The sequence below is a fragment of the Setaria italica genome, chromosome IX (assembly GCF_000263155.2).
Source record: "Setaria italica strain Yugu1 chromosome IX, Setaria_italica_v2.0, whole genome shotgun sequence".
NCBI classification, from domain to species: Eukaryota; Viridiplantae; Streptophyta; class Magnoliopsida; order Poales; family Poaceae; genus Setaria; species Setaria italica.
This window is the reverse complement of record NC_028458.1, coordinates 51762006-51788687: the sequence shown is the minus strand read 5'-3', so window position 1 is coordinate 51788687 and position 26682 is coordinate 51762006. Positions and strand designations below refer to the sequence as shown.

The 26682-nt window shown below is 45.1% G+C and overlaps 2 protein-coding genes and 1 pseudogene across 2 annotated transcripts; all 3 read right to left on the bottom strand.

Moving 5' to 3' along the window:
- Window positions 1-3429: 3429 nt before the first annotated feature.
- LOC101760135 (protein NRT1/ PTR FAMILY 8.3) lies at window positions 3430-7430 on the bottom strand. The gene is made up of 5 exons (XM_004985022.2): window positions 7266-7430; window positions 6489-6570; window positions 5369-5586; window positions 4501-5039; window positions 3430-4411 (listed from the first exon to the last, which is right to left on the bottom strand). The coding sequence occupies exons 1-5, from the start codon at window positions 7311-7313 to the stop codon at window positions 3619-3621; spliced, it is 1680 nt and encodes a 559-aa protein (XP_004985079.1). The 5' UTR covers window positions 7314-7430; the 3' UTR covers window positions 3430-3618.
- A 3920-nt stretch (window positions 7431-11350) lies between these two features.
- On the bottom strand, window positions 11351-16221 carry LOC101760824 (protein NRT1/ PTR FAMILY 8.3). Its single transcript, XM_004985023.3, has 5 exons — window positions 15970-16221; window positions 14166-14265; window positions 13644-13861; window positions 12734-13290; window positions 11351-12379 (listed from the first exon to the last, which is right to left on the bottom strand). Exons 1-5 carry the CDS (start codon window positions 16030-16032, stop codon window positions 11557-11559), a joined length of 1761 nt encoding a protein of 586 aa, XP_004985080.1. The 5' UTR covers window positions 16033-16221; the 3' UTR covers window positions 11351-11556.
- A 4331-nt stretch (window positions 16222-20552) lies between these two features.
- Window positions 20553-21124, bottom strand: LOC101773382 (annotated as a pseudogene).
- Between the last annotated feature and the right edge of the window lie 5558 nt (window positions 21125-26682).

The window sequence follows — 26682 nt, the reverse complement described above, 5'->3', positions numbered from 1 at the left end:
GATTCTTGTCCAAATCCAAACGTAAACTTGCCAATTTACTTTAAACAAAGATGTATCTGGATCAACGAGCTACATGTGCTAGATAGGGATTTGGTTTCATAGGATTGAAAGATAAAAGTCTCTAAACTTTGGGAAAAACACCAGTTACACTGAACCTTTAGAATTTGCTCCCGTCAGTTATCTCCAAAGCACCGAAAGGCCACCTTTTCTCGAGCACAGATAATCCAAATCCAATAACAAACTCTCCAAGCACCTTTAATCAAACTTGTAGAGGTACTATAGGGCTGCAAGTTCTAGATAGGAACTTTGCTCAAAAGGTCTTTGGTTTGGAAGATTGAGAGCTCTGACTTTCGGCCAGGAACTGAACATTCCAATTTCAGTTTCAGAAATTTCCGTCCAGGAACTGAACATTCCAGTTTTAGTTTCAGAAATTTCCAATGCACTTCTAACAGTCTAAATAGCCTACCTTTCAAACTTTAAGCTCCATTTAAAATACTCGGACACTATTTCCTGTGAACAACAACTAGACACTATATCTCCTCGTAAACAAATAATTAACCAAACACGCATAGTAAGAGAGCATCAAACAATAAATATTTTGGTTTATTGTGTTCGATAAATGAATAATTATTTCAGTATAAGGATATATGTTAACAGAAATGCAATAAATATATAGTAATAGAAATAGAAAAAACCCCACGAGTTTTAAAAATATGATAATCATTTCACCGTAGCAACGCACGGGTATTTTGCTAGTTGTATATAATGCTAGTGCGCCTTATTATACCAGAAATAGATGGTGGAAATACCAGGATAATGATATTGCCATATTGAGATCCATAAACGTGAGATTGGCCGCAAAAACAAAAAAGATCCTGTCGACGAGAAAAATTGAAGATTCATAAACGTGCCGGGCACTCTTTCTGGCTGGGCTTTGCAACTCCAGTCCCATTCTGGGCTCTCTCTCTGTGCTCTGTCTGGTTGGCTGGGCCAGAAATTTGGTTGCTGTGTGCCTGCAGGGAGGGATGGCGCTGCACGTTGTTGCCCTGCTTGCTTGGGCTGGAACGGAACCAGCCCGCTTTGTTCTTGGGCTGTTGGCGCTGGTGCTTTCCCGCTCGCCTCTTCTCCCGCCGCCGGCCGGCCGGCATGCTGGCGTGGCTCGGGGCCCACTTCGCCGACCAATTACGAGGCAGCTACTTAATAACAGCGATTTGACCAGGCGATCCACCACAACTATCATCAGACTGGATTCAGATTCAGATCGTCTATAATGACTGGAGGGGCCACATGCAGAGAAGGAACAGGAACGGCCCTGTAAATTAGGACCCTGCCGCAACCGTTCGATCGGAAACCAACACTCCAGATCGATTTGCTACAATACCATTGCTACACTGTTTTTTATTTGAAACCACGGCAGACCACTACAGTGATCAATGACTGCATGACACATTTCATTGTTCAAATAGTGATCCTCTTGCCCGTTCGTTCAAAAGAAAAAATAGTGATCCTCTCTGCATTGAAGATCCATGTCCCATCTGACATTCAGACCGCTTCGAAGCAGGGACTAGCACTGCTGAATGCTGTCGGCTTAGCACCTAGCACTGACAGCGCTGGACTGCTGATGTGGCAATATGCTTTCAACGTTCAACGTACTCCATCACTGACTGGCTGTTAGTCAGCACACCTGTAAAACCATAGCATGTTAAAATTATTTTTTCACGACTGTGTCTTAAGGGCAGCCATAATATGCATGAAAAGATGATATTGAGCAATAAATGAGATCTTGCCAGCAACAAACATTATGCGATGAAGCCGTAAGAAAAGATTCCCTAAAATCCACCTAAAACTTAATTTCTCTCTCTTCTTATTGACATCCGGATCTGTCACGCAGAGGGGATGGTGAGTTTTTTTTTATTTGTTTCAATGGAACCCGCCAGACCTCCTTTTTCACCTTTTTATTAAGAGCAAAAGAATAACGGAACTGCAACATGACAGTTTGCACAAGTAACATTAACCGATGATTCACGATTCATGCAATAAAATAGACCTTTTCTATATGATTATAAGCGTACATTTTCTTACTCATCACCTGTGCACATGAATAGTTAGTTATTCTTGCTACTCGCTAGCCATCTATAGCGTGCGGATAGTACCTACTTCCCACGCTAAGGGGTCGTTTGGATTTTGCCCACGCTGGCCACGACAACCGTCAGCGAGCCAATTAATTGGCGAGGGAATCGCTCGCCCGCGATTCGCCCGCACGTTGGCGTGAAAAATTACTGCGTCGCCGACGTAGGGTATTGACGTGCCAACGGTGGGCGTTGATCCAAACAGACGCCGATTTTCTGGTCAACGGCCAAAAAATTGGTGCGGCCAGTGCTGGCATCAAACCAAACATCCCATTAGGCAAAAAAAATTGGTGCGGCCAGTGCTGGCATCAACAAGTTTATTCATGTTAGTTTTTTCTGCAAGGCTCAAACAATAAACTTACCACGTGGTAATCTATGATCCTGTTTTCAAGGTAGCTTTTAGACTAAATTCAGTATGAAATCTGCTAAATATTGTTTTTCAAAGAAGTAATTCAAGAGGGATTATGTGAAGTTATTCTCTGAAATAAACTAAGAGACTAGGCTGAATAAAAAAAAATACATTTTTCTAATTCACTTCCCACTCAGTATTACTTCATACTAAAAAATTAACTTAGAGAATCATAAACTTACTTTAAGACACATAATCATTTTTTAAAGTGAATTGGAATCAAGGACCTCTATCAAACTTGCCATATAATTTTAACTTTATCCTAAAAAAAGCTTTGACCTTATAGTAATCTATGGTAGTGTCGGCTGTCAGAAAATGAGTGATCAATCATCTCCTCGCACCTTATATTTTTGTTTGAGTTAGGGAAATGTAACAGGTTGATCTATCACCACCTTATCCCTCCCAAGCACATGGTTGAAGGATTCATCCCATGAAATAAAATATCGGGATGATTTCACGATGAACCATTCTATTTTAGATGATGCGATTTCTCAAACCAACACCTAGACTTGAGCCTGAGCATTTTAAGCCGAGCCACGGGCCCGATGGGTTTTGGCCTGCCCACGCTAGCTGTTAGGCCGGGCGCGGTCAGCGAAAACCAAGCCCGAAAAAGATCGGACCAGCCCAAGCCCACCCATACAATTAATTTTATTTATTTTTCAACTAAAAAAGAACGGGCGAAGCCCGGCCCGACAACACCCATGGGCTGTTCGTGGGCACAATTTTTCAACCCGAAATGAACCGAGCTTTTTGTCAGCCTGGCCCGAGCCCGGCTCGACCCGCAAAATGCTCAGGTCTACCAACACCTCATATATAACAAGCTGCTGGAGCATCTGACAACAAAAGTGCAACATTGTGTAAAGCAAAGCCACAGGCTCTCGGGCAGTCCTGGAGAGTGAAGAGGGACTGAGGCTCCTCCGAACATTGGATTCTTAAAATGTGAGAATAGAACAAAATAGTGCAGAATTGAGATCTCATGACACTTGGATTCATACAAGAATTTAGACGCCCTAAAGAGAGAGATACACAAATGATCCTACTTAGTCTTTATTTTTGCAGAGGGACTCACTGAATTGCCCCTCAATAAACGTTCTTGCGCCTGTACCGCCTCGCGCACCACACGAAGACCGCCAGGTTGAGCGCGCTGAGCGCCGCGAGGAGCCAGAAGAAGCGATCGAGGTGGCCGTCGTTGAGGTCATCGGGTATCCACCCGGGCTCGCCGCCCCTCGTCGTCAGCCAGGCCACCGCGGTCACCACGAGCGAGCTCAGATAGCTCCCGAGCGCCACCGTGAGCAGCGCCAGCGCCGAGCACAGGCTCCGCATCGACGGCGGCGCCTCGTTGTAGAAGAACTCCGTCTGCCCAACGCACGCGAACACGACGCTGGCGCCCACCAGGAAGTACTGGGGCACCTGCCACAGGATGCTCATCGACGACAGGCCCTCGCCGTGCGCCAGCGCCAGGCGCCGCGTCTCGACCAGCGCCGCTGCGGTCATCACCAGGACCGAGAGGACCAGGCCGGCGCCGAAACGCTGCAGCTCCGAGAGCCCCCGCTCCTTGCCGGTGAGCCGCCTGGCCGCCGGCACGAGGACGCGGTCGTAGATGGGCACCCAGAAGATGACGCTGACGGCGTCGAACGACGCCAGGGACGCCGGCGGGATGGCGAACGCGCCGACCTGCTTGTCCATCGTCCTGCCCTGCTCCAGGAACGTGGAGGAGAACTGCGCCAGGACGGAGAAGTATACGATCCCGGTGGCCCAGATGGGGAGCATGCCGACGATTACCTTCAGCTCCTCGACCTGCGTGACCGTGCAAAGCCTCCATGGATCAGCTAGCTCCTCGTCTGATGAGATCACTGCAGCCTTGTCCAGAAACCTGCACAAACAAATCTTGCAAGTTACTACCAAACTTACAAAAGATTGGGCCTGATAAGAGAGCGTTCACGATTGATTCATACAAACCACCTGAGCTCTGGTGTATGCTGCAGTTTATGGCCATCCACCATTGATGCCTTATCGGGCGCTTCATGTAGAAGAGAATCATCGTGCGGCACTCTGACAGCCCACTTGCGAGCTGCTGCAACGATGACCTGGAGAACTCCGACGATGGGGCTCCCAAGAGGCTTTTGGACCCTGTATGAACCGGAACCCAACATGAAGGTCGCGATGGCGAACGCGATGAACAGAGTTGGGATCCCAAGGCCTACGACCCATCCGTAGTGATCTTGCACCCACACGACAGCGGTGCCCGAGACGAAGCTGCCGATGTAGATGGCGAAGAAGAACCAGTTGAAGAAGGAATCCTTCTTCAGCCTATCGGCAGGGATGCTGTCATCGAACTGGTCGGCGCCGAAAGACGAGACACAGGGCTTGATGCCACCAGCTCCTATGGCCATCATGTAGAGGCCAAGGAAGAACGCGAATGACTTGGAAGAACCATCCTGCAGGCAGTCAGGTCCGGCACAAGTCGGGAATGATGCTGAAATGGACATTGTAGCCATCCCCTTGTGTTGAACAAGATCAGTAAATTGGTCAGTGTGGAAATAAATAAAGTAAGTATCCCAAGACAGAATTTTCGAAAGAGTAATCCATGGCAAGATATGAATTTGACTCCAAGAATGGTATAGTAATGTTTTTTCTACCCCTTTTATTTATTTTTGTTGTTAATGCTGATGACGAACAAGTAAAGTTTTGTCAGGTTTGAATTTTGTGTGTTGTTTTCTGTAATATCAACTCTGTAAGACTGTAAGACTCTATTTGCTTCTCCTCCTTAGATGACATAGCAGAGCTCCTGCAAGTTTTTCAAAAAAAAAAAAGAATTTTGTGTGCTTACAAGTAGGTAAACTATGAAGAAAGCCAATGTGGTCAGGTATCTGCCCAAGTAGGAATCTGCTATGATAGCTCCAATAAGTGGTGCGATATAGCAAGTCCCCTGCCAATTCGTGTAGTTTCTTGCTGCGGTAACGTTATTTTCATGTAGCACGTTCTTGAGAAAAGTAACCAGGTTGAACTGGATCCCATAGTATGCTAGCTCCTCAAAGCATTCAGTCACTGCAGTAGTACAGAAGTCACAAGTGGTAACTGTCAAGCAAATTATAGGAGTGGATAACAAAAGAAATGTTGATGAGTTAAAGTATCAGAGAGATTAGAAGGCTTGGATTAGTGAATCGAAAGTTCGAACTAGGAATAATTCTTCACATTCATTGCAAATCTCCTTAATCCCAGATTTGCCATATAGCCCTTGTCCATAACATGTGGACTCGTTTTCCATTGGCAAATAAGGCCTCGTTCCAACTAGCTACCCCAACTCCAAGAGTCTTTTAAAAAAATCTTCCCCAAAACTATCTATTGGGAGCTCTACTGAAAATTTATTTCCCCCAAATCACATCCTCCCACAGCAGATCCTCAATAATAAACTTTCCAATACTTCAAATTGGCGACGTCAGCACATGTGGGGCCTTTGTTGGGCCGCCATCAACTCCTCAACCCCACCCACCCCTCCTCACGATATGTTCTGATCAAAGTCCTAGCGCCGCCGCCCGCTGCTGCCACTTCGCCCCTTGGGCACCTCTTCTTCTGCCGTCACTCCTGCCCGATAAATTTGCCGTTGCGTTGTGCAATTGCAATTGGAGATAGATAAAATGGAATCGTCATGAGCCGACGAAGCTATTTTATGCAACTGGTGCTGGATTCGATCATGCGCGCGGGAAAGGAAGCACTGGGGCAATTGGGAGAAGAGAGAGATCGCGCAAATATGCGAGGCGCTGGGGTCGGGATTCGCATCGACGAAAATATGCGGCAGGTTTTGGGGACTGTTGGAGAGGTCTTTTTTCTCTTTTTCTCCGTAATTAGGCTATTAGAAGTGATTTAAGGGATCTTTTGAAGTTGCTTTAGCACTTTGCGTAGAGTTTTAATAAACATTTGTGTGAAATCTGTATGAAATGTACGCTTACCTAAGATGTAAGTGCATGCTCTCCAACTGTCGGTGGTATGGTGTTTGACTCCCTTGATGTCAATTCTACGTTCTATTGAATTCTGTAGGGACAAAAAAACAAATTAATTATTCCAAAAAAAACAAATTATTTACAGTTCTTTGCAAATGCAGTAGAGATTCAACAAAAGAGCCTCGAATCAGAACCAGAATTTGATCGGAAGCAGAAGTGAGCTGATAGCAAACTTCTTCCGCATCATCATCATCCTTTCATGGGGTAGGGTTGTAATAGGCAAATTCAGGCATTACTCAATCTCAGCAATATGAAAAAAAAGGGAAAACAAAGAAAAGAAAAACAGAGAAAAATCCTTTTTCCCTGCACATATGCAAACTGCAGTGTCAAAGCACAACCGTGCTATCCATGTGCCAACGACAAATCCTACTTTGTGAAAAGAAGTGTGAAATCTGTCCGTCTAGGCAAAACTCTCCTTTACTTAGCCGATATGGGCATTTGAGTAGGAAAACCATATATAGGTAAAACCAAAAAAGGCGGATTTATCTCCAAAATAGACGATGAATAATGGCATTTACACAAAACACAAGGCGAAAACGTTAGATAAAGATATTTCACAAAAACAAATGTTAATTAGATAGATAAATCTGTTTGGAATTTTTTGAGGCGGCTATCCCTCCCTCGCGAGAGTAGGAAACGAACATATGATGGAAGAAATTACTCAGCAAGTGTTGTAAGCCTGCGATAAAGCAAGCTATTGAAAAGCACGGGAAATAGCAGAGGGACCTGAAGAAGTGGTTCTTCAGACAGCAACTTCTCCCTCTGAGCTTCCATGGTAACACTCAAGCTGTTTTCACCCAGTCTAGCTGGACAACTACACTAACACCACACCGTACGAGAGCACTGGCCGGCCACTGGGAGCCTTGGGAGGTTGGACGCAACTGGAACGACGATGCCTCAATTTATACGGAGCTCGCAGCGGGGGATGCACTCCACTTTAAACTACTATACAGAAATAAACGGACAGCGCGTAAGGAATGAGATGGCGTCCGCGAACGGTAGAGATGCAGCAATTAGACAATATAATACAAGTAGTATGGAGGGCATTTTAGTCAATTCCACATGCTGCGTGGTTCAAGTGCCCGGTTCATGTGCGCATTCTGTATGCCTAACGTGCAAGACTATAATGAGAATTAAGTCGTCTCTCCCAAATACTATTTATAGATACATAATCATTGCTACGTCTAGATATAGTATGTATCTATATGGATATCAAAATAAATGGTAATTTAGAACGGATAGAGTATGTCATTTTTAACTTTTTTTATATATATAATCTTTTTATATGCCTAGGTATACTTAAATGCATAGAAAAATTATGAATTTAGAAAAACTAAAATGACCTACCATTCACATAGGGAATACAAGGCAACAAATTTTTTTAAGCTACGTTTGAGAATTCGTCATAGTCGTAAAAGAATGTGCAGGAATTAGGATGAACTAAATGTGTAGAGCTTAGTTGGTTAGGTCCCTTCCGTTGAATCTGTCGAATGAGTTTTGAGTCTCCAGCTAAATATGGATGCTGGATTTACAACTAATCATTATCTAGAAAAAGTGCATGTTAAGGGCTTATAGCGGGCTAATTAACCCCAAGAACGACCCACTGATCAAAGCTAAGTACCGCATTTTTATGACAAGAATAGAAGACGCGTCCTAAAAATAGGGAAAATAAAAGAGGACTACCGGCGACATTGCTTCTCATCATAGGTTTGGACAAGAAGGAAACAGATAAATATTTTTTTTATGGGGGCTACGACAGGTAAGAAATCAGCCTTAATTATATTTTTTTTACGTAAGGTTGGTACATACAAGATTTTGAAAATTGAGGTGAAGAAAGAGTAGGAGCTGTGTTACAAAATTTAAAAGAAAAAAACTCGCTCCACAACATGACAGAGTGCCGCTGCATCACGTATCTGATGCTTCCACAATGCCAGATCAACGGCTACAGCCTGAAGGATTGCACGAGGAGACACATAGACACAGTTGATGACCATATCATTGTGTTGTTGTGGGCTTTCCAAATGTTGCGAAGAAGAGCAATGATGACCTCTGTCCAGATGATATGGTCATCATGCCTGATGGAGATGACCATATTAATGTCTGGAACTCACTACTGAAAACTGAGCATTCGTCCTCAGTCTTAATACTGATTATTTTTTTATCCGATACTAATATGAGCATTTGTACCGGATCTAACAGCTAGTCGATGAGCCTCCCGTAACCCTTTAGTACAGGGTGGAGGCTTTACCCGATACTAAAGGTTACCAATTAGTACCGGTTGGATCCAACCGGTACTAATGTGCCTGAGGGTCTTTAGTACCGGGTGAAGCCTCCACCTGGTACTAAAAGTACTCTCTCTCCCTCATCTCCCCACCCACACAACCTTATCCTTTATCTCCCCACCCACCACCGGCTTTATCTCCCCACCCTCCTCTCCGGCCCTATCTCTCCTCCCTCCACACAGCCTCCTCTCTCCTCCCTCTCCTCTCTCACTGCCGCAAGCGCAAGGGGCCTCCCCAGCCGCCGCCGACGCGTGGGCCGCCGGCCACTAGGGTGCAAGGAGCCTCCCCGGCCGCCACCGGCGCGCGGGGGGCCTCCCTAGCTGGCCCTAGGGCCGCTGGCCGCCACCGGCGCACGGGCCACCGGTCCCCGCGGGCGCACGGCCTTTGGCTGCCGCCAGTGCGCTTGCCACTGCTGTGGCGAGCAGGTGAGGAGGCCCGACGGCGCTTGCTGGCAAGTGGGTGAGGAGGCGCAGTGGGAGGCCCAACGGCGTAGGCAAAGCTCTCGTGTGAACTCTATGATTTTAATTTTTTCTGTGATTCTTATGGATGTGTGATAGTGATTCTTGTGAAATGTATTCTTGTGATTCGTGTTGTGATTCTTGTGAAATCTGTGATTGTGATTCTTATTGTGATTCATGTGATTGTGAATTTTTTTATTCTTGTGAAATACGTGTGCGCGCATTCTTGGAGAAGTGCGCCTTTGAAAGCTGGAGCAATGATGGAGGTGCCTTTAGTACCGATTATTTGACCTTAGTACTGAAATAACAATACCGGTTGCACAACCAGTACTAAAAGAAAGTTTGGATCCGATACTAAAGCGTATTCCCTAGCAGCAGTGAATGCACAGTTCTACGCGTCGTTACAACTTAACGCACAACGGTATGAACCAAATTCATTGATGTTAGCCAGTTACCTGTATACAGTGCATTACCGTTACAATAGTATGAACTATATTCATTGCACAATCATGGAACTGCAAAATCTTACCTGTTCCCTCGCCATAGGCGTGGGTATATTTACAAGTAATACGTGTAGGGGTGTTTGGATACCTCATGCTAAAGTTTACCACATGTCACATCGGATATTTGGATGCTAATTAGGAGTATTAAATATAGGCTAATTACAAAACTAATTGCACAGATGGAGTTTAATTCGCGAGACGAATCTATTAAGCCTAATTAGTCCATGATTTGACAATGTAGTGCTACAGTAACCATTTGCTAATGATGGATTAATTAGGCTTAATAGATTCGTCTCGCGAAATAGCAAAGGGGTTCTGCAATTAGTTTTATAATTAGCTCATGTTTAGTCCTCCTAATTAGCATCCGAACATTCGATTGGACACTGCTAAAGTTTAGCACCTAATATCCAAACACCCCGGATGCCATCTGCTCAGGTAGTTGATGCGGCCCCACACCATTACGTAGTTGTAATCGCCGTCGACACCATCACAGATCTGCATGACTTTTTAAACAGTCCACATGCAATGATGGTTCTCGCGAGCAGCACACAGATCCCAGAATTTATTCCATAAGCACATGAGTATTCTGACACGGAAATAAACTATACATGTCAAAGCCAAACACGGTGTTTGGGAGGTTTAACCCCGTCACATCGAATGTTTGGACACTAATTAGGAGTAGTAAACTTAGACTAATCACAAAACTAATTACACAACCCCTAGGCTAAATTGTGAGACGAATCTAGTAAGCCTAATTAGTCCATGATTTGACAATGTGATGCTACAGTAACCATTTACTAATGATGGATTAATTAGGCTTAATAGATTCGTCTCCGATTTAGTCTAGGGGTTCTACAATTAGTTTTATAATTAGCTTATGTTTAGTCTTCCTAATTAGTATCCGAACATCTGATGTGACAGGGCTAAAGTTTAGCCCCCTCCTTCCAAACACCCTGGGCGCGGAAGGTCCATATCAACAGGTCAACACTGAAATGATTGAGATAACATGGAATATCTGTTTGTTTGTTTTTTGTCATAAGCAGATTCGGAATATAGACGTGCATAATCTCTTCGGCAACTGTCACAAACGTGCTTCTCACGTCCGCCAACGCCAGAAACGCACGAATCCTCACGCGCCACGGACGCAACGGATTGACCGCGTTGCAGGACGCGCGAGTAAAACGTACTTTTCGAACAGCTTTGAAGATATCTCTTGGTATGGGAACATCAAAGGGTAACATAACATCCCTTTCTGCCACGGGATTGGTTATCCTTCTCATATTGGTTTGGTGGTCAATCCCACGTGACCCTCATATCTGCTAATGATTTTTGCACTTTCAATCGCACTACTGGTTTCGCTTCGCGATCATATCAGAGGGTCGCAGGTCAATCGTTCTTCCCACAACAAGCAGCAGCACACAGATCCAAGAAGCTGCTCTATAAAACACACATGGTTAACGGTGCATCAATAGGTCAGTAACTGAATTACCTCAAAAAAAAAAGGTCAGTAACTGAATGGTTGGAAGATATGCGTGTTAGTTAAGTGCATGCCTTCACATGAACAGCCGGACAAAAAATTGGCTACTGAATTTGGGGGAAAAGGGGTGTGTTTCCTTTATCCGAGTAATGCTGTACCAGTACCAAAGACAGAGGAGGAAGTACTGTACACTACACAAGTGATTTTGTATACACTGTCATTTTTCAGCATAATCAAATTGGACATATAGCTTTTCTGTACAAATAAATAGCAAAGAGGAAAAGGAAACCCAGGACTCTAAGCAACAGAAGCTCTCTTGCACTTGTATTGTTGGGCATAATATAGGAAAACCAGGAGATTCAGAGAGCTGAGTCCGGTTATCAGCCAGAAAAAACGGTCAAGATGTCCTTCATTTAAGTTATCAGGAATCCACCCCAATTGCCCATTTCGAGTAGTGAAATATGACACCAGGGTCAAGATGAATGAGCTGAGATAACTCCCGAGTGACACGGTAACAAGAGCAAAAGCTGAGCATAGGCTTCTCATGGCGTCTGGTGACTGATTGTAGAAAAACTCAGCTTGACCAATTGATGTGAACACCTCCCCCACACCGACCAGCAAGTACTGAGGTGCCTGCCAAAGGATGCTCATAGGAACAGGTACCTTCTGATGAACCATACCCTCTGCCCTTGCGACCTGCAGACGCTTGATCTCAACTAATGCTGCAACTGCCACTGCGATTGTAGACACAAATAAGCCGATTCCCATTCGTTGAAGCTCAGAGAAACCTCTCTCTTTTCCAGTGAATCTCCTGGCTATGGGCACAACTAATCTCTCATAAATTGGAACCCAAACAACAACACTGATAACATCTAAGGATGACAGAGTGGCTGGTGGAATCTTGAAAGAACCGATTTGGTTATCGAGGGCCATACCCTGTTCTATGAACATTGATGAGTTTTGAGCACATACGGTGAAGAACACAATGCCTGTTGCCCAGATTGGAAACATCCTCAGTAATATTTTAAGCTCTTCAACTTGTGTGACTGTGCAAAGTCTCCATGGATCATGATAACCATCACGTTCATTCCACAAAATGACCGCAGCTTTGTCAAGGAAACTGTTGAGGGGAGAGAACGTGTCAATTGAGACAGTATGCAAGTTTCTGCATATGTAAAAATCATGTGTATGCTTACTGTCCGTGATTCTGAAAAAGGTTGCTGCGTCCAGGAAGTTCCAAGACACAAGCTTAAAAGCATGCATTGTCAGAACAAAAGTGTAGCATAAATGGAATCTGCATATGCTATATATTAGTAAACTTTTATATTTTCTAACTTAACAAATCTATATGTTTTTATCCGAAAATATTTATCTAAACCACAACTTCCGAATGTTTGCTTCCCTTAGTTGAGTAAAAAGGTATAGATCTTACAAAGTAGAGTAAATGATTGTCAGTGATAACCAAGGAAAGTACCTGAATTCACTACTATGCTCCAGCTTACGACTCCCCTCGATAGCTGAACTCTTGCCATCGAGCTCATAGAGAAGAGAACCATCAACAGGCAAATCCACTTTTCGCTTGCGAGTGGCTGCCACAACTACCTGACATGCTCTTGTAAGTGGGCTTCCTCCTGGTATCTGAAATCTATATATCTCTGAACCTAAAAAAAAGCTTCCAATAGCTAAGGCAATGAAAAAAGTAGGGATCCCAAATCCAATGCCGTATCCATAGTTCTCTTGCACCCAAATAAGAACAGTGCCAGAGATCAAAGATCCAATATTTATGCAGAAATAAAACCAATTGAAGAAAGCGCCTTTCTTTGTTTTCTCAACTGGATCAGTATCATCAAATTGGTCAGCACCAAAGGATGAAACACATGGCTTGATACCTCCAGCTCCCAAAGCAATCATGTATAGTCCAACAAAGTATATAAGATACTGAGGTAAGGTCGGTTGTGGACAAACAGATCCAACACATTGAGGGGGCATGAAAGAAGGAACTGATGCTGAAAGTGTCAATGCTGCCATCCCCTTCAATAGATGCATATGAAGTTGTTAGCACGGACTATCTGCAGGAGCAAGTGCCCAAGCAAGATAAAAGACTCACATTTCACAGGTAGGGCAAGATAATAGGTCCACAATTGATACATCATGCATGTTTTCAATGAACTACCATGCCAGTACATATGTGTAAAGTAATAATGTTATTTATGGCATAATTGAACAAGTTATATGTGTACAAATCTATCTAAACTTTCTTTAATTCTCAACCATGGTAAATACCAATGCGAAACAACATGATATAAATTTAGGGCACCTAATACATTAACATGACACTGGTGCGATAACGAGTTTCTTAGGATAAATGCACATTTGTAACTTACAAGAAAGTAAATAGTGGAGAAAACAGCAATAGTTCTGTACTTTCCCCAGTACGAATCTGCTAAGGTTGCTCCAATAAGTGGTGTGAGATAACAAGTTCCTTGCCAGGTTGTGAAGTTCCTCGCTGCAGAGACATTTCCTTCATGCAGTCTTGTTGAAAGGTAAGTGACCAAACTTTTTGAGATGCCATAGTAGGCCAAACGTTCACATACTTCAGTTCCTATCATATAACAGAAAGTAAAATTCCAATTGGACATGATATTAGATCGAAGTATGACAATCTTATGTTTCTCATGTTTAGCACATCAGAGACTGTTAGATTTACAAACACCATTAAGCTAAAAAATGCTGAACGAAGGTTTCCACTTAAACTGGTTGTGTATTAGAAACAAAGAAGTCAGTTGGACCTATGATTCCATAAAGAAGTTTACAGTGACAACAATTGCTCAACTCGTTTTCATTTCAAGAAAAAATAATATGTTCATGTTATTTCTATAAGTGGCAAGCTCTGACTGAATCCTTACCAAGAATCAATGAACACGCTCTCCAGTTCCCTGTGTTACGCTTTAAAATAGGAGAACCTCTAAAGTCAACTGAACCATCGCCTGTGTACTCAGCAAGATCCTGTGCCAAAGTAAAGTTGTTTAAAATTTATTCGCAAACTGTTTTACAGGTGGGTGCCTACTACAACATCATCAAAATCATAAAGCAAAGGGAACATAGAACACTATCTACTGAAAGAAACAAAAGGAAAAAATAGCAGATAAATTTTGTAGGAATTAGCATTTATGTTAATCACAGCCTTACATACATCCCAACTATGATCAAACCTCAACCAGTTTTACAAGATGTTGAGCAGAGAATGTGTGGAGAATGACAGTTCTCAGGATCAACACTAGATGCTGTCCCAACTCATAAGTGTCCTTGGTAGGTGTCCATGACTCTACATTTTTCATATATAGTTACTTCTCAACCCAAAATAAAATTTCATCAGTTGTTCATAGGTAGATAATTCCACCACTGTTGCTAATGTTAGAAGGACTACTCGAGGCAAAACAAGGAGAAATTTCTCTTTATATCAAATGGAAAGATTTCCTCCAAGATTTGTCTCAGGATATCATTAATAAAAACTTGAAAGATCAAATCATCATTACTTCAGAATGAATGTGCATTCTGAGCAAACAGATTACATAGAACTTCCAACATGATTGAGTAGAGAGAATTTATATATCCACGAGGTAAAACATATCACATCTCCACGAGGTGAGCTCTTTATATATTTTAGCAATGATGTTAACTTCGATTCCATGACTTATCTAAATTTTAGTTCCCCTCGTTGCTCATCTAACCTCCCTTCACTATGTAATTTCCTTTTTCCCCTGAAAGTGGTCAAAGAACCTTTATTGTTGCTGCTCGAAAGGCAATATAACAAAAATTGGTCCATAAGGTCGGTAACTGCCTTCCAATGTGAATCATCACTTTGAATTTGAACAGTTGAGAATTATAAATATCCTCTTTTACTGTTTCTAAAATTTTGCTGCAGCTATAATTGACGAATGTATATTTTTCATAGCACATTGACCAATATTTTGATTGAAAAGCTAAAGGTTTTGCTTTGCAGAGGGTGGGTTTGAAGGTGAATAACCAAAATGACAGAGACTCAAATAGATAAACGGGTCTAAATCATTCACATTTCAGTCAAACATGTATAGCCCATTCCACTCCCACTGTTTCAATAGTCTTCCGAAAAACATATCCAATAACAGTTAAAATAAACATCAGAGCTCTCAAGAAAATCAACATCAGCATATCTTGTACTCATAAGCAAATTAAATTTCTGAAAAAATTGATTTCTTTCACTTCCACAAGTCAATGGATCTATAGTCCTTAAAACTGTGGCGTGTTGCAACCTAACACATCCAATCCATGATTCCAAGACGTATCCTATTTGTCCAATTGTTATCCGGCGTCTATGAGGAATTCCGGATTCTATAGCCGAAATCCGAACCCTTCTCCCTTTCCCTTGGTATTTTCCTTCCACACGGCTATTCAATTTTGCAACCCACTAATTAAAAAAGCACACGCCAATCACAATTCGAAGGTCTACGATGCCAAGAATTCCAGGAACTGAGCGATCGGAATATCATTTCCTCCTCCTTCCTGTCGCGATTCTGGCCAATTTAAGCATTTGCAATCAAGCTGAACTTAACCAAAAGAAGAAACTAAAGAGGATTACAAAAAGATACCCTAGGGATTGTTGAATCGTGGTGGAAGAAACAATCAGGAAAAAAGGAACAAAATCTCCATACATAAAGGGTGGTGAAGTACCTCCGGCTCCGTCGCGCGCACCAGGAGGCTCTGCCGCCGCTCCTCCTCCAGCGACGACTCCATGAATGTAGCTTCTGAAGCCTTGGGGGATTGTCCCCTCCTGGAGGAAGGGAAAGCTTGGAGCTTTGAAGGCTGGTCAGTGATTTCTTCTTCGGCAACTGCTGCTGCTGCAGCTAATACTGATTCCCCGAGCAGAGACGCCGAGGCAACGAGCTTATCGTTTGACTTTTATAGTGCCTTTGCAGCCGTTTAGGTCCAGCCGAGTCGCCATTTTTGTTGGAACGTAAGGAAAGGTTTGTTGGCGACGTTGCATCTATGTCCTCTTAAAACTATGTAATTGCAAAAGTGCTGGCCAACGGAACCTATGGAGCTCAGTTCAGTGTTCAGATTTTGGCTATTTTAGTTTTGCAGACTACTAACTAGTTAGTGTAATTTCTGCAACTCTGTTACTATAAGAACTTTGGATAAAACCAATGTTAAGATTATTATTCATCATATACAAGTCTTTGAGATTCAATCGGTGCACGTACAAGCATGATTTTATGTCGGCGCACCATTAATGCTGACAGTTTATTAATCAGCTCATGATAGTTGTAAATTTTCATTATCTATATGAATTTGAATGTGCCTCCCTTTATGTAAATTTCAATCCTATCGAGTCCTCTCGTGCAATAACTTCTTCTGCGGCGCCCTCTTGTCCATTTGGCGTCGTGCAGCCACGCGTCATGGAGAGCCCCTCGAACAGATTGAAAGCTACTGGATCTAATCCATCCCATTGCTGCCAAGAAAGGCCTGGGCCACAAGAGGACGACGGCGATTTCACGCAGCAGGTAGGGGCAGGTCTTTCTCCTTTTATGCCATGTTTTTATTCAGGGGAACGTGGGACATGATTAGGACAAAAGCTGACGCTGATGGGTGATTGTTTTACTCCTTGGTTCATGTTTTTTAGATACACCAGTTAAAATTTAGCACATATCATACCGATATTTGATACTGATTAGAAATATTAAATGTAAGTTAACTATAAAACTAATTGCACAGATGTAGTCTAATTTGTGATACGAATCTATTAAGCCTAATTAGTCCATGAAATCATGAACTAATTAAGCTTAATAGATTATGGACTAATTAGGCTTAATAGATTCGTATCGCGAATTAGCTAAGTAGTTCTACAATTAATTTTATAATTAACTTATGTTTAATCCTCTTAATTAGCATATGTAATCCTCTTAATTAGCATCTGAACATCCGATGTAACTTAAAGTTTAGCACCTAGTATCAATCACCTCTGGTTCTGTACTTCTGTTCACGTATTGTCTGCACTCAGCACTTGGTACGAGTCCATGCTTTTCCTACGCAACAAGGGCCTTCGCAGCACTTGGCACATGTCGTGGTATTTTGCCAGAGTATGTGAAGAGTAAGAAGTGTGCACCTATAAATTAATCGTTACACTATGGTAGAGGAATTTAATCCTATTTTCTAGAGCTTAGCAACCATGATGCTACCACATAAGCAAGATATCATTTTATATATTGTACTTTACAACCCATAATTTCTTAAGGGACTGTTCAGATCCAGATCATATCGGATGTTTGAGTAAAAATTAGAAGGACTAAACGTAAACTAATTATAAAACTAATTACATAAGCCGTGGCTAATTCACGAGACGAATCTATTAAGCCTAATTAATCTATGATTAGCACATATTTACTGTAGCACCATATTGTCAAATCATGGACTAATTAGGCTTAATAGATTCATCTCGCGAATTAGCCTTCATTTATACAATTGGTTTTGTAATTATAATACTCCTAATTAGTATCTAAACATTCGATGTGACATAACCAAACATCCCCTTGTGTCCTTAATAAATTCATCATCTCTTCTCTCAACCAATCATATTCGTTCCCCATCATTTACGAAGACAACATCTTCTCCCAATACAAAATTTAAGGTTCTCATGTTGACACTGGGTCTTATATGGGATCCAGTTTCTTGCCATTTTCATTCTCTCTCATTTAATATAGTGTCACGTAAGCTAAAAGTACTATACGGTAATACACATACGGGCACCATGTAGTTGGAAGATCCTAGTAACCAAATTATGAATTTTCATCACAGAAACAATGTACTAGGTTCTCAAAAGAACCCCGTGCGGCCACTCTTCCCGCACGTCCACCGGCGCCGGCGGCTTCTGCAGACTGCAGAGCCGTACGCGGCGGCCTGCATCCGAGATCCTGAGTTGAAAGCCTACGCGCGAGCCTGCGCCGTGGATATGTGGCCGCGCGCGAGCGCCGCCGCCTTCTCCTTCACATGGAACGCGCGGGCTCCGGGCGGCGGCAGCGGCGTCGGTTCAGACACCGCGCGTGCTAGGTCCGTATCGCTGCAAGATCATCTATCCGTCTCCGCCTCCTCCGACCTCGACTCCCCCATCTCCGTCCATTTGTATGACTCGCGAGCTCGCCGGCGCCGGCGCCAGTGACGCCAGTCTGTTCTTGTTCCCGAGCAAACGAGACCATTGAGATCGGAGGAATCAGTGCGCGCTGATTTCCTCTGCCTTCCTGTTCTCGGCTACATGCGTATTTTCTTTGTTTATATACGAGAGACCGCGCACCTTCACGATCGCAGATCACTCTGTTTGAGTTCAGATTCAGACTGAACCGTCTCAAGGAGAGCAGACCCTGACGGATCAGCTGGCCCTGTCCTTCATCTTCGCCCTCCAATCCTCATGGACGTTGCGCTGTGCAGGTTGCGCGGGCCATGGACATCATGCAGCAGCAATAACAGATGGCGTCGCCTGCCTTCCCCGGCCTTCGGCCTTCCCTGACCAACAGTTTTTCCTCATGGATATCCCTGACGGACCCTGACGGAGTGAGGAATAATCTTTTGCTAATCAACAAAATCAATACCAACAAAATTTCAACCTTTTGTTGAAACAAACAAGTTTCAATGTGCACTTTCCTTTTCCCCAGATGAAGGTTGTAGCTTTACATTTGTACCTCATGGCACAGAACACAAAGGCTAGCAGATTCAAGGAACACAACCCAGTCATCATCCAGTAGAATCGGTCCAAGTCCACTTCGTTCAAGTTATCAGGTATCCACCCTGGATTGCCGCCTCTGGCTTTGAACGCAGGCACAAGAGAAATGATGAATGAACTGAGATAACTGCCAGCGGAGATGTTAGCAAGTGAGAATGCTAGGCACAAGCTTCTCATGGCATCTGATGATTCCCCGTAGAAGAACCCATTCAATCCTATCTTTGAGAACACCTCGCCTGCACCGATCAGGAAGTACTGGGGTCCTTGCCACAGAATGCTCATTGGGACAGCAACCTTTTGGTGCACCAAACCTTCGGCCTCTGCAATGTGAACACGATTGCTCTCCACCAATGCTGCTGACACCATTGAGAGCATGGATAAAATTAAGCCAATCCCAATCCGTTGCAGAGGCGTAATGCCATTCGCCGTACCGGTGTATTTTCTGAATACTGGGACAAGGATTCTTTCATAGACTGGAACAAGTACAAGGACGGCAATAACATCTACAGACTACAGATTGGAATGATGCCGGAGGTATTTCAAAAAAGCCGATGTGTTTGTCCATTATCATCTCTTGTTCTACAAATGTTGAAAACATTTGTTCCAGAACAGTATTAAATAATATCATTGTGCCTGTTCTAGAAAAAAAAATAATATCATTATAGCCCAAACAGGGAGCATCCTGATCAAAATCTTAAACTCCTCCACTTGAGTGACAGTACAAATTCTCCTTGTTGTAAGCAGGGAAACAGATTCAACATCAGAGGTTGTCACAATTGCAGCCTTATCAAAGAACCTGAGAGAGAAAACAATATCAGTACCTTGCTAATTGAAGAGATACAGTTGATTTCACTTTCAGCTTTCCTAAATACTGAAGCTGAACGAGTACCTTTTTGCAGACTTTGTATTGAAGAAAGGCGCATTGAATCTAGTGATGAGTAATCACAAACAGAACTTAGGGTCTCACAAGCAACAGTTCTTTGGAGAAGATTAGAAACAATTTCCTGAAGCTATTGTAATATTAGTGGCCAACATTCATATATTCAGATCACATAAAACAAGATTTCAGTATGGTATAACACAATAAAGGTTCTGCAAACAATTTTAACATACCTATGTGAACAGTTCGGTACTTAATAAAGTTGAGCTTTCAGGAATCAAGCAAAAGGATTTTATTTGTAAAATATTCATATTAATTAAAGAAAAGAAAAACAAGGAATATCCAATCAAATACAACTAAAAACCAGGTCAAGAAAAGCTTGAAGTGTTCCCGGATGAAATACTAGTATAATACAAAACGCAAAGCTCATCAGTATGAGTAAATCAAAGCAGATGGAAATGTTAGTTTTCTATAGATTTCAACATCAATTTGTACCATCCTAGAATCTCACCAAGCTTGCAGAGATCTTTTTCTTTGCAAAGTTTCATATATGACTTTAAAACAATATTAAATGGTCATCTACACAAATGAATGAATAAACTAAATTTATATGGAAACGCAAATATAAGTAAATGTATTTATATAAGGATAAACGATAACATCTCAGAATAGAGTACTACTCAAGTCCAGTTGTATGCTCCAGTTTTCGGCTTCCTTCAATTGCAGAACCTTGCCCTGGTATCTCATAAAGAAGTGCGGGATCACAAGGCAACTCTTCATTAAAGTTCCGAGTGGCTGCCACAATAACCTGGCATACTCTAGCAACGGGGCTTCCACCTTGTTTTTGAAATCTATACATAGTATGGCCCAAGAAGAAAGCACCTACACCTTAAGCCACGAATAGTGCAGAAACGGTAAAACCCCAGAGCCAACCTTCATGATCTTGGACCCACACAATAATAGTCCCTGATATCAGGGAAGCAGCATTTTGTGTGAAAATAGTGCCTATTGAAGAAAGAGCTCTTTTGTGCTTTCTCCTTTTCATCAGTATCATCAAACTGATCAGCACCGAAGGATATAATGCAAGGGTTCTGTCCACCATACCCTATAGCAACCATATACAAGCCGACAAAGAACATGATGTTATGAGATGAGATTGTATCTATCCAACCAAGCCAAACATGGGGACTTGTAAAGATCAACGGAAGTGCTTCTGATAGAACCAAGATCGCCATTCCCTAAACACAGAAGGCAGCTGAAGCTGACGTGGAAGGATTCCGCGAGCTGCAGAATGCGGATGGAACCAGGCCAGTCACCGGTCACCGTGAGGTTTTCGCTTGGAGTTCTATACCAACAATTTTATTAATTACGAGGAGAGAAGAGAGTAGAGTTCCATCCCCATAAAATCCAGCTGCCATTTATCTTTTGCTTATCCTCGTTCCTCGTGCATAGGAAATTTTCAAAGAGGTTTGAGTGGATTCCTTTTTTCCCTATGATTTTCCTATGGAATCAAAGGGAAGTGAATTTTTCCTTTAGTTTTCCTGTGGTCAATTCCTATGATCCAAAGGCTGCTACACGAACCAAATTCATAGAACCTAGAATCCGTTTTTCCTCCGTTCCAAAGGAGGCCTAGTGTGACTAACGAGTCTGGGTATCCATCTCGCCAGCACAACTATGCTATCCACGTTGCCGGCCCATCCACGTAGTGTGGTCAAGTGCACACGGGCTCACGGCCCACCAAGTGCGAGCGCGCGCGCGCACCAGCGGCCGCGCACGCGCTTTTGCGGCCCCCTCCTAAAAAAAACGCGCTTTTGTGGCAGTTGGCCCTGGCCGAGTGGCCGTAGTGCCACGCAGCCGCCGCCTTGTGGTGGTCCTGCGCTCCCGCATCCGCGTTGTGGCTGGCGCTCTTCGACCCCGCGCCATGGGCGCACGCACGCACGCCCGGCCACTCGGCCAGCACGGAGACTCGCCGCGGCAGCTAAGCTATGGGCGTGTGATTCCTTGGAAACTCCGGTGCTTTGCTTCTCGGTCACTGCTGGTGTGGTGGGTGCGTTCTGCCTCTTCTGGTAGGGCGGACCGAAACAGTTTCTCAAGCCATGCTTCCAGACACTGGACTCGTTCGTTTGTCCGAGTGTTTGAGCTGCGACGAGGAGAAAAGGCTGTGTATCCAACTACTTTGTGACCGGCGATCGTCATCGTGTAGCTGGTTTGGCCCACGGTATGGAAACAGGAAACAAGCCAGGGCACGGGCACAACAAATTCTGCTCATCGTGTGCGCGTCGGCGGTGCCTGCACGCACGTTCGCGCATGTGTAACTTCATTTTTTTTCTTTCTTTCGACTCTCTGTTAACTTTACTTCCACGGTTCCACCAATGCATTCACTTCGCGTGGGGCATATCCCTCTCTAACTTATTCTCACCCTGAGTGTTTACTGAAATGGTCCTTATTGAAAAAAAAAACCCGCACATCCAAGGCAACAAACACGACTTGTGATTCCAAACGACTCAGCGTCGTCAATGCCTAAAGATATAATCTAGGCCATGTTTAGTTACCCACAACTCCCAACTTTGACACTATGCAAAAAGAAAATTCTCCATCACATCAAACTTGCGGTACATGCATGGAGTACTAAATGTAGACGAAATTAAAAACTAATTGCACAGTTTTGTTGTACTTTGCGAGACAAATCTTTTAAGCCTAATTAGTCAATATTTGGACAATAATTTACAAATACAAACGAAACGCTACAGTGTGCTACAGTGCTGGTACAGTAATTTTGCATCTCCCAAATTGGCCAACTAAACAAGACCCTAGAAAAAGTTGAAGCTACGAGTACGTGGTCGGTTAGAGCTAGCAAGCTAGTAGCAAGCCGTGTACAAGTCCTCGGATTCCTAGCTGGGTTGGTACTTGGCAAGAAGCAAAGCACTAGTTCGCGTGAAAAAGATTTGAACCCGATTCCTACCGGGGGAGGCGGATATGAGATGACGCGTGCGAGGGCGTACATGTTCGTTCCTGCCAACTGACCGACCCTGAAAACGGAGGCAAAGTGCATGTGCGAACTTGCGTGGCCTTCCCCAGCTGCAGTCAGGGGATGCTTTTCTGACGGGTATCTAGTAGCCGCGTCCCTCTTCCCGCTTTTGACTCTTGAGAGAGTTTCGGCTGGGCCTTGTTACCTCAAAATTTCAACTTTGACACTATGCAAAAAGAAGATTCCCTATCGTATCGAATTTACGGTACATGCATGGAGTACTGAATGTAGACGAAATCAAAAACTAATTGCACAGTTTGATTGTACTTTGCGAGACGAATCTTTTGAGCCTAATTAGTCAATATTTGGATAATAATTTACAAATACAAATAAAACGTTACAGTATGCTACAGTGCTGGCACAGTGATTTTGGACAACCAAAATCGGGCAACTAAACATGCCCCTGATTTGTTAAGCATCAGGATAGCCGGGAGGCCTTCACAAAGAACGGCTGAAATTTCCTGCGTGCGATGCTGGTTTCCTGACCGGCCGTTTGTGTGTCACTGTGAATGCACGTTTCTAGCTCGACGGGAGCCAATTACGCATTTGCGAAGGACATTCGAATTCGTCTTGCTCCGTACTCCATGGGGCGAAGCGAAGCCACCATATGACGGGGCAGCATGTATAAATGGCAAGTTTTGTTGGCCCACAAGCCAAAGTCACGACCCACGATCGACGATCTACGCGGCGTGTCTTTTCTTGCGCGAAAAATCGCCGGTTAGTTTTGGTGCGAGACTGCGAGTAGTAGAAATCCAAAGCCATGGACCTTCATTAATTCGCTCCTCCAGCCGCGCCTGACGTAGCAGCTGATCGAACTGCCGCCGATTCAGCGACCATTGACCATTGTGCAAACTTGACAAATTCAGACAACTGGTGGTTACGGCTGAAAACCAACCAGAAAACTGGGCAACATTGACAAGTAATTCTCACGCTCGAAATCCCGCGGACGGCAGACCAACTGACCTACCGGGCAAGCAGCACCTAGCAACATGGAGCCCAATCCACAGGCGGCACTCTGTTTCGTAAAGAACAGAGACCACAGGCCAGCAATAATCCCAGGAGCATGCACAGCTCTGTTAGGACGGAAATCACGAGCTCACCAACTCACGGAGCGACCTCCCGTCTCCTGAGGAAGATGATGATTTGGGCATTTCGCAGCGTGGTACGGCCTCGGGCAGCCGAGCACTCTCTCAAAAGGCGCGCGACCAGGGAGGGCACCGAATCGGTCGGTGGGCGGCCGGAGCGCGGAGCGTGGCGTGGGCGCGTGGCATGACCTTTCTTGGACGGCAACCCCGTGGGTGGACGCGCCCGCAGGAGGGGGAGGCTTGGACTGGTGCCGGGCGGTTTCGTTTCGTTTCGCCCGCCTGGCTGGCTGGAAACCGGCGTCTGGACGGGTTGGTGTTGGACGCGGTCGGCCGCTGCCGCTGCTGCGACGAGGTGACTCGGAGGCCACGAGCCTGCGAACGACCTCGCCTTCCGTGCTTCGGTTTTAGAGGCATCTTGCGAGCGGGGATGCCACATATTCCTTGCTCCTCACCCTACGCCTCGCGCTCCCGATGGAAGAATTCGTGCGCGGCTCCCAGCTCGCACCCTGTTTTGGCACTGGTTCCGCGGACAACTCCGCCAGACCGCCAGCGCCTGGCCGGAGCGTGCGGGACAGCGCGAGCGAGTCTGTGGGTTGCTGATAAGTGGAGCTCACGTAATGGAGCCCGAGCCGGGACGAGAGAACGGCTGGGTGCGTTTTGCTTAGGACTGTTCTCACTTCCGAATCAGTAGTGCGCGTAATCCAGCGAGTGGATACGAAGGACTTTTTCTATCTTGCCCTCCTTTTTACCGATCTTTCGGCACTGACTGAAGTGTCAACTAAATCTGGTGCCGCGATGTGAAACAGGCAAAACGACTAGCACAAGACGAAAGAGGCAAAGCGGAAAAAAAAAATCAACGATGAAGCATATGTACGTCGAACGTGCCCGTGCGTACGTACATCTCGGTCTTTTTTCGGCTTGCTCCTCGTCGCTTGCATGGTCGTTTTCTTTTCCTGGAGTACACGTTTACGGATCACAAGGAAAGGCCTTTATTTGACCTTGGATATTTGACCTTGGATAGTCAGATCCTGTTTTTCCTTTTCTTTTTTTTAACTAACCACATAAGATAGTGCGTGTTTCATTAATATAGTAGAAAAATACAAGACTACAGCCCTAAGAGCCTAAGAGATTGCCTAAGAGATCATTGGCAGGAAAAGAAAAACAAAAAAAACTCGCTCGGTTGGATTTGGACATCAACGAAGGTAACCACTCGACTCAACCGCCACACCTGACCAGTAAGAATGGGACGTCAATGCGACCTCACCACTCCACTCGCCACGGCAGCAGAACCGAAGCCTTTAGCACAGTACCCACCAACATTCACGCTTATATATTCGTCGAAACCTCCGGGTGCGGCCATGCGTCGACAGGGAACCGATAGAGCAGACTGCACCGCACCGAGAAGGCCACCGGCATGCGGGACCTTCAGCTGTAGTGCCGCTGCAACACTACACTACACCTAACAAAGTGATACCATCAAATCCGGACCTCTCGCAGACTACCACGCTGTCGCCACCGCGATAACACAACACGTGGGGGCCTGGCCACATCCGCCGTTGGACTCCACCTCGCTCTCGTCGCCTCGAAGAGAAACACCGCGCGGGTGGGCCTCGCCACGCCCGCCATAGTACTCCACATCACGAATCCATTTCTTTTGTCACTGTCAGAGTGGTGAGCAATGTTACCCTGCTCCACAAGATCTCCATCGATCAGCCTGGCCGCCGCCGCAGGTCGACTTCGCCTCACTGCTTCACCCGCGCAAAAACCTCCACCACCATGTTAGCAAGCCAGAGAAGTCGCTTGCGCCGTCTTCCGACGATGTATTGCACCGGGTAGTCCAGCTAAATTGAGCAACCCGCTGCAATCTGCTGCAAGCCTAGCTGTCCCACGATGCCGTTGCCGCAAGCGCCATCCTCCAACGCCATCCCACGCCATGCTAACCATTGCCAAGCAACGTCAGCCGCCACAGACCGACACCCACACGACAACCCGTAGCCGTCACCATAACTACAATCGCCTTCACGTGGCCTCTGCAACACTCGTTCAACTTGCCACGCGGCGGAATTGCTGCCACCAGCTGAGCCGCCCATGACCAATGGACCAGCAATGCAATAAATCGAGATGGGTCTCTAAAGACGACGCCTCTAAGGAAGGCACGATGCCAATGACGCCGTCGTCGCTCGTCCAGAATCTGAACAGGGTTTTCACCCAGAGGACCCCATGTAGCAGGGTTGTAACTCAGAAATGACGCTCCCAACAGGGAGAACGACGTCCTAGGGCGCCGCCGCTATCTCCACCACCAAGAACGTTGGCGAGGGTTTTTGCCCGGAGCATCCCAACCCCTGCACACTCACGGCTCGGCCCTCCCGACCACAATCACGACAGTCCATCTAGGGCGGCGGTGCCGCCGTGCCTTCTCACATCACGCCGCCGTACCTCCACCTCCGCTCGCTCGCCGGCAGTCATCCTCTTCGCGCCGCGCCCTGCGCCGCCCCGTGCGCGGCCTGTGCGCCTCGCCTTCTCCGCGCCGGCGCCATCTCCCCGCCGCGATCCTCTGCACCGGCGCCTATGCGCGCCGCTATTCTCCATGGGCCACCCCACCTCCTCCGGCGCCTCCTCTGCGTCTCCTCCTTCACGTCTCCTCCTCCTGGGCTCGGTGTCCTCGTCCTCACGACTGTCT